Consider the following 16,256-nt stretch of genomic DNA (forward strand, 5'->3'; position numbering starts at 1 on the left):
TGGGGTTATTTTTGGGAATCTAGGAAATTTATTGGAGATTTATAGACCTTGGGGGAAATAGTTGGTGATTGGTTAGATGACAGGAATTAAGTGGTAAATATTAGGGACACCTGAGGAACTAGCGGGAATTGGGAGAAAATGACCAAAATGCCCTTAGAATGATTAAAGACTTAGGTTTATTTGGAAGGGCCAAATGGTCTTTTGATGGTTAAAAGGGGATAAGGGTTATTCTGCTTTTTAGACTTAGTGGAAGTTGTAAAAAAAGTTAGAAGCTGAAGGAAAGAAGGAAAGAAGAAAAAACAGAACACTTAAGTTACCTCTTTCTCTCCCACACGGTTTGCCTATTCCTCACCATTTCTTGTGGATTTTGGAGCTGGAAACTTAGGGAAAAGTCTAGGAAAGGTCTTGGGACTCTTATCCTTGGAGTGGCTAGAAGTTCAACTTGATTTAGCTCAAGTTAAGGGAAAGTTTATGAGTTTGGTCTGAGTTTTCTGAATTTGAAGAAGTTGATTCTAATTTTGAGTTTTGGATGGAAATCAAGGGACTAGAGCTTGGGGGTTTGAGGAACTAAAGGCTGGAAGGGTTTAGAAGACAACCTGAGGTCAAATTCTCTCAACTAAGGTAACCAATTCTAACCTTGAAGTTCTGGGTTTCTAGATTTCTGATGATGTTCTTGAGCTTTTGAGCTCAAGTTTGGGTTGCGTATTTGATGATGCTTTTAGCTAGGTTTTTGATGTTGATGGGTTGATTTGGTTGAGTTATAGTGAGTCGTAAGGTCAATTTTGGGGTTGGATAAGATTTGGAGTGGTTTGGTGGAGCTTTGGCTTGGGGAAGTTTGAAGGAAAAACCAGAGGATTGCATGTTGCAGATTGTAGCGCTAGAATTGGAGCGCTACAACGCTATGTCCGGTTCCTGGGGTACGTTTTTCTCTGTTTGTAGCGCTGTAGTGCCCACCTAGTGGCGCTGTAGCGCTACCCTGCCTCCAGAAATGGATTTTGGGTATTTTTCTTAGGGTTTTTTCTTGGGGGCTCGGGGGGTCGATTCCACCACCCCGTTTGGTGGAATTGGGCTTCCAGAGAGCTCAGGGTTGGTCCCGAAGTTGGGTTATGGAATTGAGATTTAATGATGGTTCTACTTTATGGAATGTGACTAGGTGTTCACTAGGGCTCAGATCGGGATCGTGCTCAAGTGTAACTTCAATTAGCCAAAGCGCTCGAAATCAAAGGTAAGGAACTGTACCCGATTATGTGGTTATATTGGGACTAAGAGCTCCCTATACTTGTATGTGATGTCATAAGATGGTATTATGCTGTTGACCCTGATTTTGGGCAACTGACACGGAGTCAAATATGCTTGATGTGGACAAATGCGTTGAAATCAATGTGATGACAAAAACAATAAAGCACACAAGAGTTTATAGTGGTTCGGCCCCAGAATCTGGTAACAACCTACATCCACTTGAACTGCTATTGATATAGGATTCAAAGGAGTGATCAAAGAACTAGGGTTCAATGAGTTTCACAAACCTCTGAAGAACAAAACAATATATCAAATAGAATAACTCTAATCTCAGATCATTCGAAAGAAAAAAGTCCCCCTTCTTTGAGCTATCTTTCTCTATTTATAGGCTCAAGGAAGATTACACTAATTTGTTACAGATATTCTTTCCTAAATAATCGGATACTTAGGAAATCATGGGAGATAATTTCGGATTCGATCATAGCTGCATAAGATTTGCTCCGTATAAAGCGTGTATACGACCAGACTAGTCGTATATAGAGATTGAGCGTTGTGCCAATAGATATCTTCCTAGTCGATAGTCGAGCAATAATTCTGCCAGATGTCAGCCACGTGTATTAAATGTCTGCCATGTCATCCATGCCTGTTTTTTGGATAACATTTGCCCCCCAAGTTTGTTTAGTGCGACCAGCAATAAAGAAACTTTAGGGAACCAACCGTTCATATGCCCCATGAAATCTGTGAGGATCCTTGTGCGTTTTTTAAAGTCGTGACATAATTATGTCTAATCAAGCCTTTTCAGTTTTCAAGAAAACAATTTGGCGGCTTATACACTTCCCCACGTTTCGAAAAAGGAAAGTAATGATTGCCACTTTTTGCCATACCTCAGCCTCTATAAGTAACTTCTTTTTCTTCCTTGTAATTTTTTACTCACCATTCTTCTCAAGAACCTCAAGAACTTTGCCTCCAGAACCCAGAGCTTCGAAACCAGTCAGACGTCTAGCCGAAGGTCTTCCTGACTCGAATTTTTTACTTTTTTCTGAATCTCCACCTTTGCCCATGTAATCACTTTGTCTTTTAAACTTTTCATTATGCCATGCATGCCGTTACTATGCTCTGTGATTTCCCGTGTTCTTGAGTAGGGTTTTATGAGGATTTTTGTATAAACCTTCTAATGCTTGGTAAGAGAGTGTATTTCTACTTTGTATAGGTTAGGAATTAGTTTGATAGTAAGGATCATAGGCTTAGGGCATAAGATCGATGTAAAAATTCAATCTTTAAGCTAGTTTAAAAAACTGGGTTTTTTCCCGCCCTTTAGGAGTTGAAAAAGTTCCCTTTCAGAAAACATTTTACTTCCTTTTTGATCCGTTTTTCATACCACTAGCAGCGAACTTAGTGTAGGGGGTAGGATGCTGCTGGTCACCTAGACACGAGCAACATTATTCCAATCTCCCACGTTACTTCCCAGACTATGTGTCTTATCTCCTCCATTGTCTGTTTGCAGTTCATATGCAAGACCCTTGGGAAGGAGAAAGACCCATTGAAGACGACCTCTTGGCTCAACTACTTGAAGGCGAAGAAAACCCATCTACTTTGATACCGGATATCCCTTTTTCTCACCCTAGCCCAAACCTTCCTCCAGTCCCAACCCAGAGAATGGCTCGAACAAAAACAAAAGCTCAAAAAAGGAAAACCCCCATCTCCTCAGGCTAGCCTTCTGCTGATGCCCCCTCGACCAGTGGTCGAGGTGAATTTTCTCCTGACACGAATGTTCAAAGGCGTGCCCGTCCTCGACATGCTGACCAGCCGGCTGTTGAGTGGCACGTCGTTCCTTAGAGTAAGGTGACACTGCAGATGATCGCCAACTATTTAAATAAATACAACTTGACGGGGGTGACCTTAGTCAAACCTTCTATCGACCAGCGGGCCAACCTGCCAGGCAGAGCCTACAGCACCTGGTCGAGGTTTCACATTAAGGTAGGTGCCACCCTTCCTTTTCACTCATTCTTTCAGGGGGTGGCAAATTACTTCGGAGTAGCCCCCTTTCAAATCACCCCAAATGGATATAGAATGCTGGCCACACTCTATATCCTTTATAAACTAAAAAAATGGCCAGTACCCACTCCCCACGAGGTCAACTTTCTTTTTGACCTTAAGTCCAACCCCAACCAAGATGGCACGGGGTTTTTCCATTTTTGCCACCAAGAAACCGGGCGCACTTTCTTGTCTGACACTATCATATCTCTAACATGGGGAGGTATCACCATGATTACTTCCTTACTCCTGACCTAGCTGCAGACAATCTGGCCTTCACTCGAGGAGGTAAAATTTTTTACGCTAGTAGCTTCTTCACTTAGTGTTTTTCTGTCACAATGTCTTGACATTCCACTGTGTTCCAGGCCCATGGTTACGTCCAATCCCCACTCCAGGGATGGAGTCAAGGGCAACACTCTTAGCCAGCATGCCAAATGCTGACAAGAGTGTCAAAAGCTTAGTTATTGAGGCTAACCTTAGGGTGGTTGGCCTCTGGAGTTCCCAACCCGTGACGAATGAACCTTCGGCGGGCGATGTCCAAGCCGAAGTGGAACCCGAGCAGCAACCCCACGCGTCTCCTCCGCGGAGGAGACCAACTGGGGTTACGATCAGGGAACCTGGCGTCCCTCATCGAGCGGAGAAATCCTTGGTCCCCAAGGGCAAAGGAAAACAAATGGCTACCGAGCCTACCGAAATTTCTGACGATTCGTCGGATGTAAATGGTACAATAATCTCGCTTTTAAATCGTTTGCCAATTCCCTCTCATCTATTTGATGGGGATGGAAACTTTAGGAATGCTCCCTCTTTAAACTCAGATTTCTTCCAGGAACTAGGTAGTTCAGTAAATAATGCTACGACCAGTAGTTGTAGCCCTGGTACTTTACTTGTAATCCTTTTACTTTTATCCTTGTTCCCTGCATGACCATTTAGTCTTATTGCTTGAGTTGCTTCCTTTTGTGTAGGTATGGACTCCGAGGACGTCTTCGAGCACTATCAGGCTGCCGCTACCTCTTCTGTCCCAAAGAAGGATAGCAAGAGGACTCGAGGGGAAAGCAGCAAGACCCCCTCGAAGAAGGCTCGAACAGACGATGCTCTAGCCACTGCCCCTTCCAAGGAGAACTCACCACCTCCGCCCCCCACCGAGCAGACGACTCCCACACTTGTTAATCCACAACCTTCTTCTAGGGCCGCTAACAAGGAGGCATTGGACAACTTGCCTGAAGGCTCCCTACCCAGCTTCGTGGTCGGATCAGTCAGAGAGAGGATATACAAACTCTCAAAGCACAGACGCAGTCAGTCCACCATCACCGAAACTGCTTCAATGGAGGCTGATCAGGTCGTCAACAGAGGGCTGAACGAGATAGTTAGTGTAAGTCATCTCCTGCTACTTTATCATTTATGTCTGATTTCTTTCCCTTACTTTGTCTCATTTTTTTGTCTTTCAGGGGCTACTAACTCTAACTGCTGGCTAGCACCGTGTTGGGGCAAGAACTTTGACTCCAGGCTTGCCCAGACAAAGCAAGCATTTGAGGATGACAAGGATAAGCTGCTCGAGGAGAATAATGAGCTGTCCAAACAGTACGAACAAATGTGCGAGGACCAAGCTACTCTCACCAAGGAGCTTCTGGACGCCCAAGATGCCTTGAAGAAAGCCAACGATGCTCGGGAGAAATTCAGGGAAAGCGCCAAGCTTGTCACCTAAGAATGTAAGCAGCTTGGATTTGATCTGACCGCCAGCAGGTAGGAGATGAGGGAGCTTGAAAAGCGAGTACAGGAGCTCGAGGAGGAAGGGGCCAAGAATTTGAAGAAGTACAAGGAGGCCACTTACCTCTGCTTCTACGAATTCTGGAAGCACAACTGGGAGGCCAACTTCAACTACCTATCTGAGCGGTTGAAGAGGACTCTGATGGCGCAGTGCGCCATCTGGCTGGAAGAAGAAGAGAAGGCCAAGGTGCATGCCGCTGACGCTGAAGCTGGTCCTCTGGCCGACCAAGGCACTCCTCCTAATCCTCAAGACCCTCCTGTTCCTCAATAATTTTCCTTTTCTTTTATTTCATTTTTATGGCCCACGAGTCGTATTGTAAAGACAATTGGTTTTTATTGCTGCGAGGGCAACTCTTTTACTTTTAATTAAACAATTACATCCGAGCAGTACTGCTCGCGGTGTAACAGAATGCTTTTTGATACTATAATATTTTTGTCTATTATAACATATGTTCGTATGACCGAACTTAGCATAGTACTTTGGTTTGATTTGACAAAATATAAAATTTGAAAAATACTCTGAGTACCATAGCATGCTTTCACTTATTTTGTTCATGTGTTTACATACTTATTGGTATGCTTTGCTATCAATGTACCTTATATGCCCCCCAAGTGATCAAGGAGCTTTAGGTCCTTGGTCACTTGCCTTGACCACGACCTGTGCGAACATTACTGCTCGATAGGAAACGTAAAACTTATAATACAGCAAAACAACACACGTAATGAACAAATACTTGCAAAAATAAATTTACAAAGGTTGGCAAGAGTGACAGGCTGCGCACAGTCCCTTATAATCTCGTATTAAAAATGGACTAAACATGTCTTTACGAGTGATCTTAAAAAGATCTTACACTTATAAGAGATTAGCCATACAACGTGGCTAACCCTTTTTCGAAACTTGAGAAAAGTAAAAATTAATACAAGCCAGTCCTTTAAAAAGGACTGTTTATTGGTAATACTTGCGCAGGTGTTCACCGTTCCAATAGCGTGGAACGAGATCTCCATTTAAGCGTGCAAGCTTGTAGGTGCCCGGATGAAGGACTTCTTCTATCTGGTAGGGTCCTTCCCAGTTTGGTCCGAGCACTCCAGCAGTGGGGTCGCGGGTATTTAAGAAAACTCGTCGTAGCACTAGGTCACCGACGTTGAATTTCCTTTGCTTTACTTTTGAGTTAAAATACCGGGCGACCTTTTGCTGGTACGCAGCAAGTCGGAGTTGAGCTCTTTCTCGTTTCTCCTCAATTGAGTCTAGGGACTCCATCATCAGTTGGCTATTCTGGTCCTGGTCGTATGTAATGCGTCGGTGTGAGGGGGGATCAACTCCGACTTGCTGCGTACTAGCAAAAGGTCGCCCGGTATTTTAACTCAAAAGTAAAGGAAAGGAAATTCAACGTCGGTGACCTAGTGCTACGACGAGTTTTCTTAAATACCCGCGACCCCACTGCTGGAGTGCTCGGACCAAACTGGGAAGGACCCTACCAGATAGAAGAAGTCCTTCATCTGGGCACCTACAAGCTTGCACGCTAAATGGAGATCTCGTTCCACGCTATTGGAACGGTGAACACCTACGCAAGTATTACCAATAAATAGTCCTTTTTAAAGGACTGGCTTGTATTAATTTTTACTTTTTACAAGTTTCGAAAAAGGGTTAGCCACATTGTATGGCTAATCTCTTATAAGTGTAAGATCTTTTTAAGATCACTCGTAAAAACATGTTTAGTCCATTTTTAATACGAGATTATAAGGGACTGTGTGCAGCCTGTCACTCTTGCCAACCTTTGTAAATTTATTTTTGTAAGTATTTGTTCATTACGTGTGTTGTTTTGCTGTATTATAACTTTTACGTTTCCTATCGAGCAGTAATGTTCGCACAGGTCGTGGTTAAGGCAAGTGACCAAGGACCTAAAGCTCCTTGATCACTTGGGGGGCATATAAGGTACATCGATAGCAAAGCATACCAATAAGTATGTAAACACATGAAAAAAATAAGTGAAAGCATGCTATGGTACTTAGAGTATTTTTCGCCAAACTTTGCCCCCAGCGTGATCCCCGCAGAAGCCTTCATGTACTTCCCTCATCAGCTCCTTAGCTTTCTTCGGTGTAATACATCTGAGCAATGGCATGGAATATCCTCTTTCGTAAAGAACAACATCGACCAGTATATACCTAGCAGCCTGCCTTTGGAGGGTTCTGGCTTTACTTCTATCTGCTGGTAATACACCATTTGTAAGATATTCCAAGTAAGGAGCCATCCACGTGTCCCCCATCTGGATTTCCATACTTGTTTCATCTGCTCGTATGCTTGGCTCGCACAATCTTTATACTGACACAATATTCAAAGTGTCAGCATCTTTCGCGCTTGCGAGTTTAGCTAAGGCATCTGCGTTCGAATTCTGATCCCGAGGTATTTGCTGGAGGGTATACTTCTCAAACTGAGCCAACATATATCTAGTTTTGTTCAAGTAGGCCACCATTTTGAGGCCTCGTGCTTGATATTCCCCTAGAACTTGATTCACTACCAGCTGTGAATCACTGTAAATATCCAGCACCTTTATACTCATGTCTTTTGCCATTCTTAATCCAGCGAGGAGTGCTTCGTATTCGGCTTCATTATTTGATGTTGTGAAGTCGAACCTAATGGCGTAGTGAAATTGATGCCCTTCTGGCATTATCAATATCACTCCCGCTCCTACGTGAGATTCGTTGGAATACCCATCCGTGAATAGCTTCCACGAAGGAGTATCTCCTTGGAGCTCAGGCGCACTAGACTCTTCGCACTGCTCGTTGTCTGGAAGCTCAGTGAACTCTGCAATAAGATCAGCCAAGACTTGTCCTTTTACTGCTGCTCGCGGTGAATATGTAATATCGAACTGCCCTAGTTCGACTGCCCATTTTAATAACTGCCCAGTTGCCTCTGGTTTTTGGAGGACTTGCCAAAGGGGCTGGTCAGTAAAGACTGTAATGGGATGGGCTTGGAAGTAAGGACGTAGTTTCCTTGAGGCCAATATTAAACAGTAGGCTAATCTCTCGATGGGAGGATACCTCAGCTCTACTTCGATTAGCCTCTTGCTTATATAATAAACTGCCTTTTGTACGCCTTCTTCCTCTCGTACTAGTACCGCACTAGCAACAACTTCGGTAATTGCCAGGTAGATGAACAAAGTTTCTCTTTCGATAGGCTTTGATAAAATAGGAGGCTGTGCCATATGGGCTTTTAAGGCCTGAAAAGCCTGCTCGCAGTCTCCTGTCCATTCAAACTTCTTGTTGCCCTTAAGTAGATTGAAGAAAGGGACGCATTTATCCGTCGACTTGGAAATGAATCTACTTAGGGCGGCAATTCTTCCAGTTAAACTTTGTACATCCTTAATCTTTTCTGGCAATTTCATGTCGATCAGGGCTTTTATCTTGTCAGGGTTGCCCTCGATTCCCCTTGAATTAACGATGAACCCCAAAAATTTCCCTGATCCAACTCCGAAGGAACATTTGAGAGGATTTAGTTTCATCTGGTACCTGTTCAACACATCGAAACACTCTTGTAAATCCTTCACATGTCCTTCTGCTTTTTTCGACTTTACCAGCATGTCGTCTACATACACCTCCATGTTTACTCCGATCAACTCCTTAAACATGTGGTTAACCAATCGCTGGTAAGTCGCACCTGCGTTTTTCAATCCGAAGGGCATTACTTTATAACAGTATAATCCCGTATCGGTCCGAATGTTGGTGTGATCCTCGTTAGGGGGATGCATACTAATTTGATTGTATCTTGAGTAAGCATCCATGAAGGAGAGGATCTCATGTCCGGCAGTTGCATCGACCAGCTGGTCGATCCTTGGGAGTGGGAAGCAATCCTTTGGGCAGGCTTTATTGAGGTCTGTGAAATCCACACAGGTTCGCCATTCGCCGTTAGGTTTGGGAACTAGAACTGGATTAGAGACCCACGATGGATAAAACGCCACCCTGATGAACCCATTCTCCTTCAATCTTGTAACTTCTTCTTTTAAGGCTTTCGATCTATCCCTATCGAGCAGCCTTCTTTTCTGTTGCACGGGTGGAAGACTCTTGTCAATGTTCAGGACATGGCTAATAACTGCAGGATCTATCCCAGCCATGTCTTTGTGTGACCAGGCAAAATCTTCCTGGTTTTTTCTTAGAAATTCCACCAGTGCATGCTTCGTGGTTGGCTCTAAGTTTTTCCCGACCTTCACAACTCTGGTCGGATCTTTTTCGTCAAGTTGGACCTCTTCCAGGTCCTCGACGGGTCCAACATTTTCCTCAAAATCCCCAAAGCGAGGATCTAAATCCCTATCCTCACTTTGGGCAACACCCTATTTGGTGACTCCATCACCGGTTTGGGCTTGTGTATCAATAGCCATCTGCAAACTATCTGGGGGAGTGCTCTTTGACGTTCCCTTCTTTGCCTTCGTGACTGAGGCGTTGTAGCACTCCCTGGCTTCCCTCTGATTTTCCAACACGCGTCCTACCCCTGCATCTGTTGGGAATTTCATGGCTAAGTGCCTTACTGAGGTGACGGCCCGAAGATCAACCAGTATGGGCCTCCCAATGACCACATTGTACGCCGAAGGACAATCGACTACTATAAAAGTAGCGAGTAATGTCCTGGTAGCAGGTGTTGTACCTGCTGTCACTGGAAATCTGATTGACCTCACTGGGTCGAGTCCCTCACCAGAGAAGCCATAGATTGTTTGGTTGCAGGGCTCCAAGTCCTTAACGAACAACTTCATGCGTTCCAGCGAAGATTTATACAGGATGTTCACTGAACATCCTGTGTCAACTTGCACTCTTTTCACCATCATGTTGGCCATTTGGAAATCCACGACTAGCGGATCAGAATGTGGTAACCGGACATGCTGAGCGTCGCTATTAGAGAAGGTTATTTCACCCCCTTTTGATCGGGCCTTTTTGGCGTTCGGTCCTCCATAGTCATCATCTCGATGTCCTGGTCGTCGCGTAGGGTCTGAGCATATCGTTCCCTCGCCTTTCCACTACTTCCCGCCAGGTGCGGGCCTCCACAGATGGTGAGTAAAGTGCCAGCAATGGGATCAGGCTGCAAAGGTGGCCAGCGTTGGCATGTGGGCGCTTGCTCGTTGCCACCTGAAGCTTCTCGTTGGGAATTTCCCGAGGCCCGTATATATCTTCTCAAGTGTCCTTTTCTAATAAGGAACTCGATCTCATCCTTCAGCTGGTTGCATTCATTGGTATCATGTCCGTAGTCGTTATGATAACGACAGAACTTGGTAGTGTCTCTTCTCGAAATATCCTTTCGAATGGGGGCAGGTTTCTTATAATGCACACTGGAACTCGTGGCCTGATAAACCTCTCCCCGAGACTCAATAAGGGCAGTGTAGTTAGTGAACCGAGGTTCATAACGATTACCCTTGGCTCGTTTATTATCAGAGGTGGAAGGCTCATTGTGCGGTCGTTTCCCCCCATTCTTGCCATTGCCGTTGTCGTTGGGCTTTGACCCATTGGCGGCTTTGGCGGGCTCGGCTGTTCCCTTGTCTTTGCGTAGGGGCTTTCCTTCATTGGCGATGGCATCCTCGAGCTTGATATATCGATCAGCTCGATCCAAAAAATCCTGGGTAGTCTTGACCCTAGCTTTCTGAGGCTGTCCCAAAGAGGCGTGCGGTGCTTAACCCCTGCAGTTATGGCCATAATCTTGCCTTCGTCTCCCACTGTTTTCGCCCCAGCAGCTGCTCGCATAAAACGCTGAACGTAATCCTTCAGTGGTTCTCCGTCTTGCTGGTGTATTTCGACCAGTTGATTTGCCTTAGTCGGGTGCACACGACCCGCATAGAACTGTCCGTAAAATTCCTTCACGAACATTTCCCAGGAAACTATACTTGCAGGAGGGAATTCGAAAAACCACTCCTGTGCGGCATCAGAAAGTGTTGCAGGGAAGATCCTACACCGAGTGTCTTCGGACACTTTCTGAATGTCCATTTGTATCTCCAACTTGTTGACGTGAGATACCGGGTCACCATACCCGTCAAAGTTCGGAAGCGTAGGCATTTTAAACTTGCTAGGAGTTTCTACCATAGCTATCCTCTGGACAAAAGGAGTGCCCTTTCTCCTATCGTGGTCGATATAAGATGTTCTTCCCCTGACCAGCTGCTGCACTGCCTGATTGAGGGCATCTATCTGGGCCTGCACGGCGCCAGGAATCGCCGGGGCCTCTGGTGCTGGGAGAACGTACTAGTCGTGCCGTTCTCGGCTATCGTTGAGTACGTCTCTTAAATCCTCGTCTCTCCTCCGTTGCTCGCTAGCTTCAAGCCGGTTAAAGACGTTATTTTGTCGGGACTGCCCCCCAACGTCCCATCTTTCGGGTTGGTCATCCCTAGGTGGTAGGCTTCTGCCCCCACCTCTTTCTTCATTCCTCCGTCCGGCGTTTCCTCTGCCTGAGTCGACCTCATTATAACCATGGCCATCTCTGTATCTTGATTGGCTATGATGGGATCGACTGTTCCCTCGGTTGCCTTCTCGGGCTGAAACCTCCCGAGCGTCAAAGGGTGGCCTGCGTTGGTCGGTAGGTCCCCGTGCATTATCATGCCGTGGGGGGCCTCGGACCGCAGAGCCTGACTCTGAGTTCCTTCTGTTACCAGGAGGACGCTGTCCTCTTCTTGGAGGATTTGGCTCGTCACCCCTATAGCGTCTAGGACTGCAAGGCGGCTGCCCGACCCTATTCTGCCTTTGTTACGGGGGATTGCCGCGAACACTTGAGAAGGAGGCTGTGCCTCAGGGTCCCTTGGCGGGACATCGTCCTGAGGCACCGGTGGCTGCTCGGGCCTTTGGGGGCTCAAGGGCTGGATAGGCGGGCTTGGATTAGGACCCCTCTGGGGCGGCCCATTCGTAGGATGATCAGGCTGCGAGGCTGGTGTAACCTGGTTCCTAGCTAGCTGTAGTGCTGCTTTGAGGGCTGCCATGGCCTCCCTCTGGAGACGGTCCATCTCTGCCTGCCTTTCACTCAGTTCCAGGCGCTGTCGTTCAATTTCCTGTTGCTTCCGTGCCATAATTCCAGCAGCACTTTCCTGGCTGGCCCTCAGATTGGCCAATTCATCCTGCAATACCCCCAGGGTATTCCTCAGCGTCTCAGAATCCATTTCTTCCTCATCGAATTCCAAATGTGGCTTATCCTCAGTCACGTTTGGAGGAGGAGGAGGCGGGTGAGATGGTGCAGCGCCAGCCGTCTGTCCAGTTTTCTTGGTAGTTTTCGCCATTGATATTTCAATGATACTATATCAAGCTCCCAATGAAAGCACCAGAATGTTGACCCTGATTTTGGGCAACTGACACGGAGTCAAATATGCTTGATGTGGACAAATGCGTTGAAATGAATGTGATGACAAAAACAATAAAGCACACAAGAGTTTATAGTGGTTCGGCCCCAGAATCTGGTAACAACCTACGTCCACTTGAACTGTTATTGATATAGGATTCAAAGGAGTAATCAAAGAACTAGGGTTCAATGAGTTTCACAAACCTCTGAAGAACAAAACAATATATCAAATAGAATAACTCTAATCTCAGATCATTCGAAAGCAAAAAGTCCCCCTTCTTTGAGCTATCTTTCTCTATTTATAGGCTCAAGGAAGATTACACTAATTTGTTACAGATATTATTTCCTAAATAATCGGATACTCAGGAAATCATGGGAGATAATTTCATATTCGATCATAACTCCATAAGATTTTCTCCGTATAAAGCATGTATACGACCAAGCTGGTCGTATATAGAGATTGAGCATTGTGCCAATAGATATCTTCCTAGTCGATAGTCGAGCAAGAATTCTGCCAGATGTCAGCCACGTGTATTAAATGTTTGCCATGTCATCCATGCCTGTTTTTTTTTTATAACATATGCCATGGGGACATGTGATAAACAACCTAAGAGTGCTGAAGTCATTATTCGCGCATAGGACGTAGCTCGACCACTGGTAGCTGAGGTTAAGTATATAATCATTGAGCTCAACCTAAGCGAGTCGGAGTCAGTGGGACAATCAGAGTGCGGCCTAAGGGCATCGACCCTGGATATTGTGTGATATGTTTATTGTTATTAATCTGATGATTATGGCATGCTTATTATGTGGATGATAGATTATTTTTTTGCAGATTGGTGATTTGTGAATTATCTGACTGTTGATTATCATTTATGCTCTGTATTAAGGATTTCTTCCTGGACCTTGGCTCACGGGTGCTACGTGGTGCAGGTAAAGGCAAGGGAAAAGTGGACCAGTCTTGAGTTGGAGAGCTCTGGGGTAGAATGTACATAGTCAGCTGATCGGCCGCCATGACTGAGGAGTGGTACAGGGACATGAGAACTTAAAGTGTCTATTTTTCCATTAGAGTGGCTTGTGGTTGTACCTAAACTTTGAAATTTTGTAAATCGTCCTTTAAAATATATTTTGGGGTCCCATGCATTAAACATTTTTTTTAATGAGAGCTTTTCTGTTTATGACCAAAATATTTTAACCCTAACCTAAATGTGACTTTAGGGTCACGTTTTCAACTATATGACTTGATTAGCAAGTCTTGCACCTTTATAATCACAAAGTGTAATGACCTTGGTTATCCAAGGTGTTACAAAGATTCACTTGCTGACGTGGCAAAATTAGTACGCACATGGATTTCATGTGACTATTTGACTGGTTATGTTCAAGTCGACCAGCGACCAAAGATGAAGTTGCTTGATAGATCAAGAAAATGCTTAACTATACGACATAATACCTGTTTCATATGTGACTAGGTTGGTCGGACATATCAAATATTTTTAAAGATATTTAATCCTAGTTTTATGTAAAGATTGTAATTTCAATTATTATTTAAATATGTTTCTGTCAAATATGAACACGGCCCATCGATCCATAAAGAGATCCTTGAACTTATAAATAGGACTCTAGGGACTCTTTGAAGGGGGGAGGGGATTATGGATTTTTTCTTCTTCTTTCTAAGTAGAAGAAAGGCTTTTATTCACGAAATTTGTATTCATCTTGAAGCTTGTGAAACTCGTGAACCCTAGTTCACTGATTGCAAGTTTTGGTATTCTTCTCAAATAATAAGAACACGAAGTGGACGTAGGTCATTACCATTATTTGGGGCCGAGCCACTATAAATCTTTGTGTCGTTTATCTTCTTGAGTTGAATTCATTTTATTTCTATCATTTTTAGTGACTCTGTGTCGTTGACCAAATCGATGGTCAACATTTTGGTGCTTTCATTGAAAGTTTAACTCAAGACCTTTAAGAAGATCTGTTATCCAAAAAATTAGCATTGATGACGTGGAAAGTGATCCCTGGACACGTGGCTGACACCTGGAAGAGCTCTGCTAGAGTATTGACCAGAGAACGCACTAAAAGCAGTAAGCCGCCCAGTCTTACCTGCGACCAGCCTGGTCGATGATTCTGCATACAAAGTAACATTACTGTGAAGATCTTTGTAAATCCCGAATTTAACTCACACAATCTCCGGAATATCCGATTATTCAGGGGAGAGTATCTGTAACAATCTTTTGTAATCCCCCTTGAGCCTATAAATAGCAAAAGATAGCTCAAGGAAGGGACTTTTGGCTTTAGAATTATTTGAGATTAGAGTAACTCTCCTTGGAATATTGTATTGTTCTTCAGAGGTTAGTGAAAATCATCGAACCCTTGTTCTTTGATCACTCCTTTGATTCTTAGATCAATAACAGTCTAAGTGGACGTAGGTTATTACCAGATCCTGGGGCCGAACCACTATAAAAATATCGTGTTCTTATTATTTTTTGTCATTACGTTCTTCTCAATACATTCATTCACATCAAGCATATTCTGACTCCGTGTTAGTTGACCAAATTCTGGGTCAACAAGATCAAATGGCAAAAACAACCAGGAAAACCGGGCAAACCTCAGGGAATGTGCCAAATCAACCTCTTCCACAAGGTGTAGCAGAAGATGAGCCGCAGGTGGAGTTAGAAGAGGAGGATATGGATTCTGAAACTTTGCAGACGAGTTTGATTGTATTGTAAGAGGCATTAGCTAATTTGAGAGCTAATCAAGAAAATGTGGCTAAAATAATGGTGTTGCAACAAAGGGAGATTGACTGGCAGTGCCAAGAACTGAATGAGCGGCAGGCTGACATGGACCACCAACAAAGGTATGCCACTGCAGCCTTGGAAGCAGCCATTCAATTGGCACAAGGACAGCCTGCACCTGCTTCCCAACCGGATCAGCCACCTGGTGCTCACCCACAACAAAATCCGCATTCAGAGCATCCCCAGTATCACCATAATCCACCGCAACCAAGGAATCCTCAAAGGCCAGAGCAACCTCCTGCCGCTCAGCAGGAGAGGCCGGTTCAGGATCCTGAACAACGACCACCCTCTCGCGCTAGTTGAGATAATGCCCAGCAGCAGAGGCAGAATAGGACCGAGCAACATCCCAGGACCCTTAGACGCCAGACAACTGGGGAGCAAATTTGTAACGCCCTGGTTACCCCAGGACAGTTACTATGAACTTTGAACCGTGCTTAACTCGATAATAGAGTTCTTTGGTTATAAACGTGCTTCTAGGTGTTATTAATAGGTCAAGGTGAAAAACCAATAAAAAAGAAAGGATATATTTTATTTAAAACTTAAAACTGTTCATGGGCCAATAAAAACATTTCGAAGTTGTTTACAATCTAGAATGGTCATTACAGTTTCAAATTTACAAACCTGCCGACCTAAGCGGCAAAAATAGGGTAAACCCCATAGTTCCTCAGAGAACTCCTTGGCCGTGGTGGTCAAGCGGCCGCATATGTACACATCACCACCTAAGCTCTCCACTCAAGGCTGGGTAAGCTTTTCTTTCCCTTTACCTGCACCACATAGCACCCATGAGCCAAAGCCCAATAAGAAAACTTAATACTGCATGTATATAATATCAAATGATGATCATGATAATCATATAGAGCTTATAGCCCTGAACAGATGAGTGATTTAACACTTCAGGTTCTGTTAATCATACTGAGGCTTATAGCCTTAATCAGATGAGTGACTAATGAGTAAGTCACTATCTTAAACAGATGAGTGATTGATGAGTAAGTCACTAGCTTAAACAGATGAGTGACTGATGAGTAAGTCACTAGCTTAAACAGATGAGTGACTGATGAGTAAGTCACTAGCTTAAACAGATGAGTGACTGATGAGTAAGTCACTACAGGGCTCGGCACCCATAGCCATGTGACAAT

At 44.5% G+C, this 16,256-nt stretch overlaps 1 protein-coding gene across 1 annotated transcript; it reads left to right on the forward strand.

Moving 5' to 3' along the window:
* The first annotated feature begins 14,901 nt into the window (after positions 1–14,901).
* Positions 14,902–15,423, forward strand: LOC133825314 (glutenin, low molecular weight subunit-like). Its single transcript, XM_062258274.1, has 2 exons — positions 14,902–15,045; positions 15,160–15,423. The coding sequence occupies exons 1-2, from the start codon at positions 14,902–14,904 to the stop codon at positions 15,421–15,423; spliced, it is 408 nt and encodes a 135-aa protein (XP_062114258.1).
* Positions 15,424–16,256: the final 833 nt, after the last annotated feature.

This window comes from Humulus lupulus, chromosome 3, assembly GCF_963169125.1.
Source record: "Humulus lupulus chromosome 3, drHumLupu1.1, whole genome shotgun sequence".
Taxonomy (NCBI): Eukaryota; Viridiplantae; Streptophyta; class Magnoliopsida; order Rosales; family Cannabaceae; genus Humulus; species Humulus lupulus.

Excerpts from the sequence above, each read along its gene's own strand:
- LOC133825314 (XM_062258274.1), top strand. The coding sequence starts at position 14,902 with ATGGCAAAAACAACCAGGAAAACCGGGCAAACCTCAGGGAATGTGCCA. Across the intron at positions 15,046-15,159 it reads CTTTGCAGACGAGTTTGATT|GCTGACATGGACCACCAACA; the intron begins GTATTGTAAGAG and ends AATGAGCGGCAG.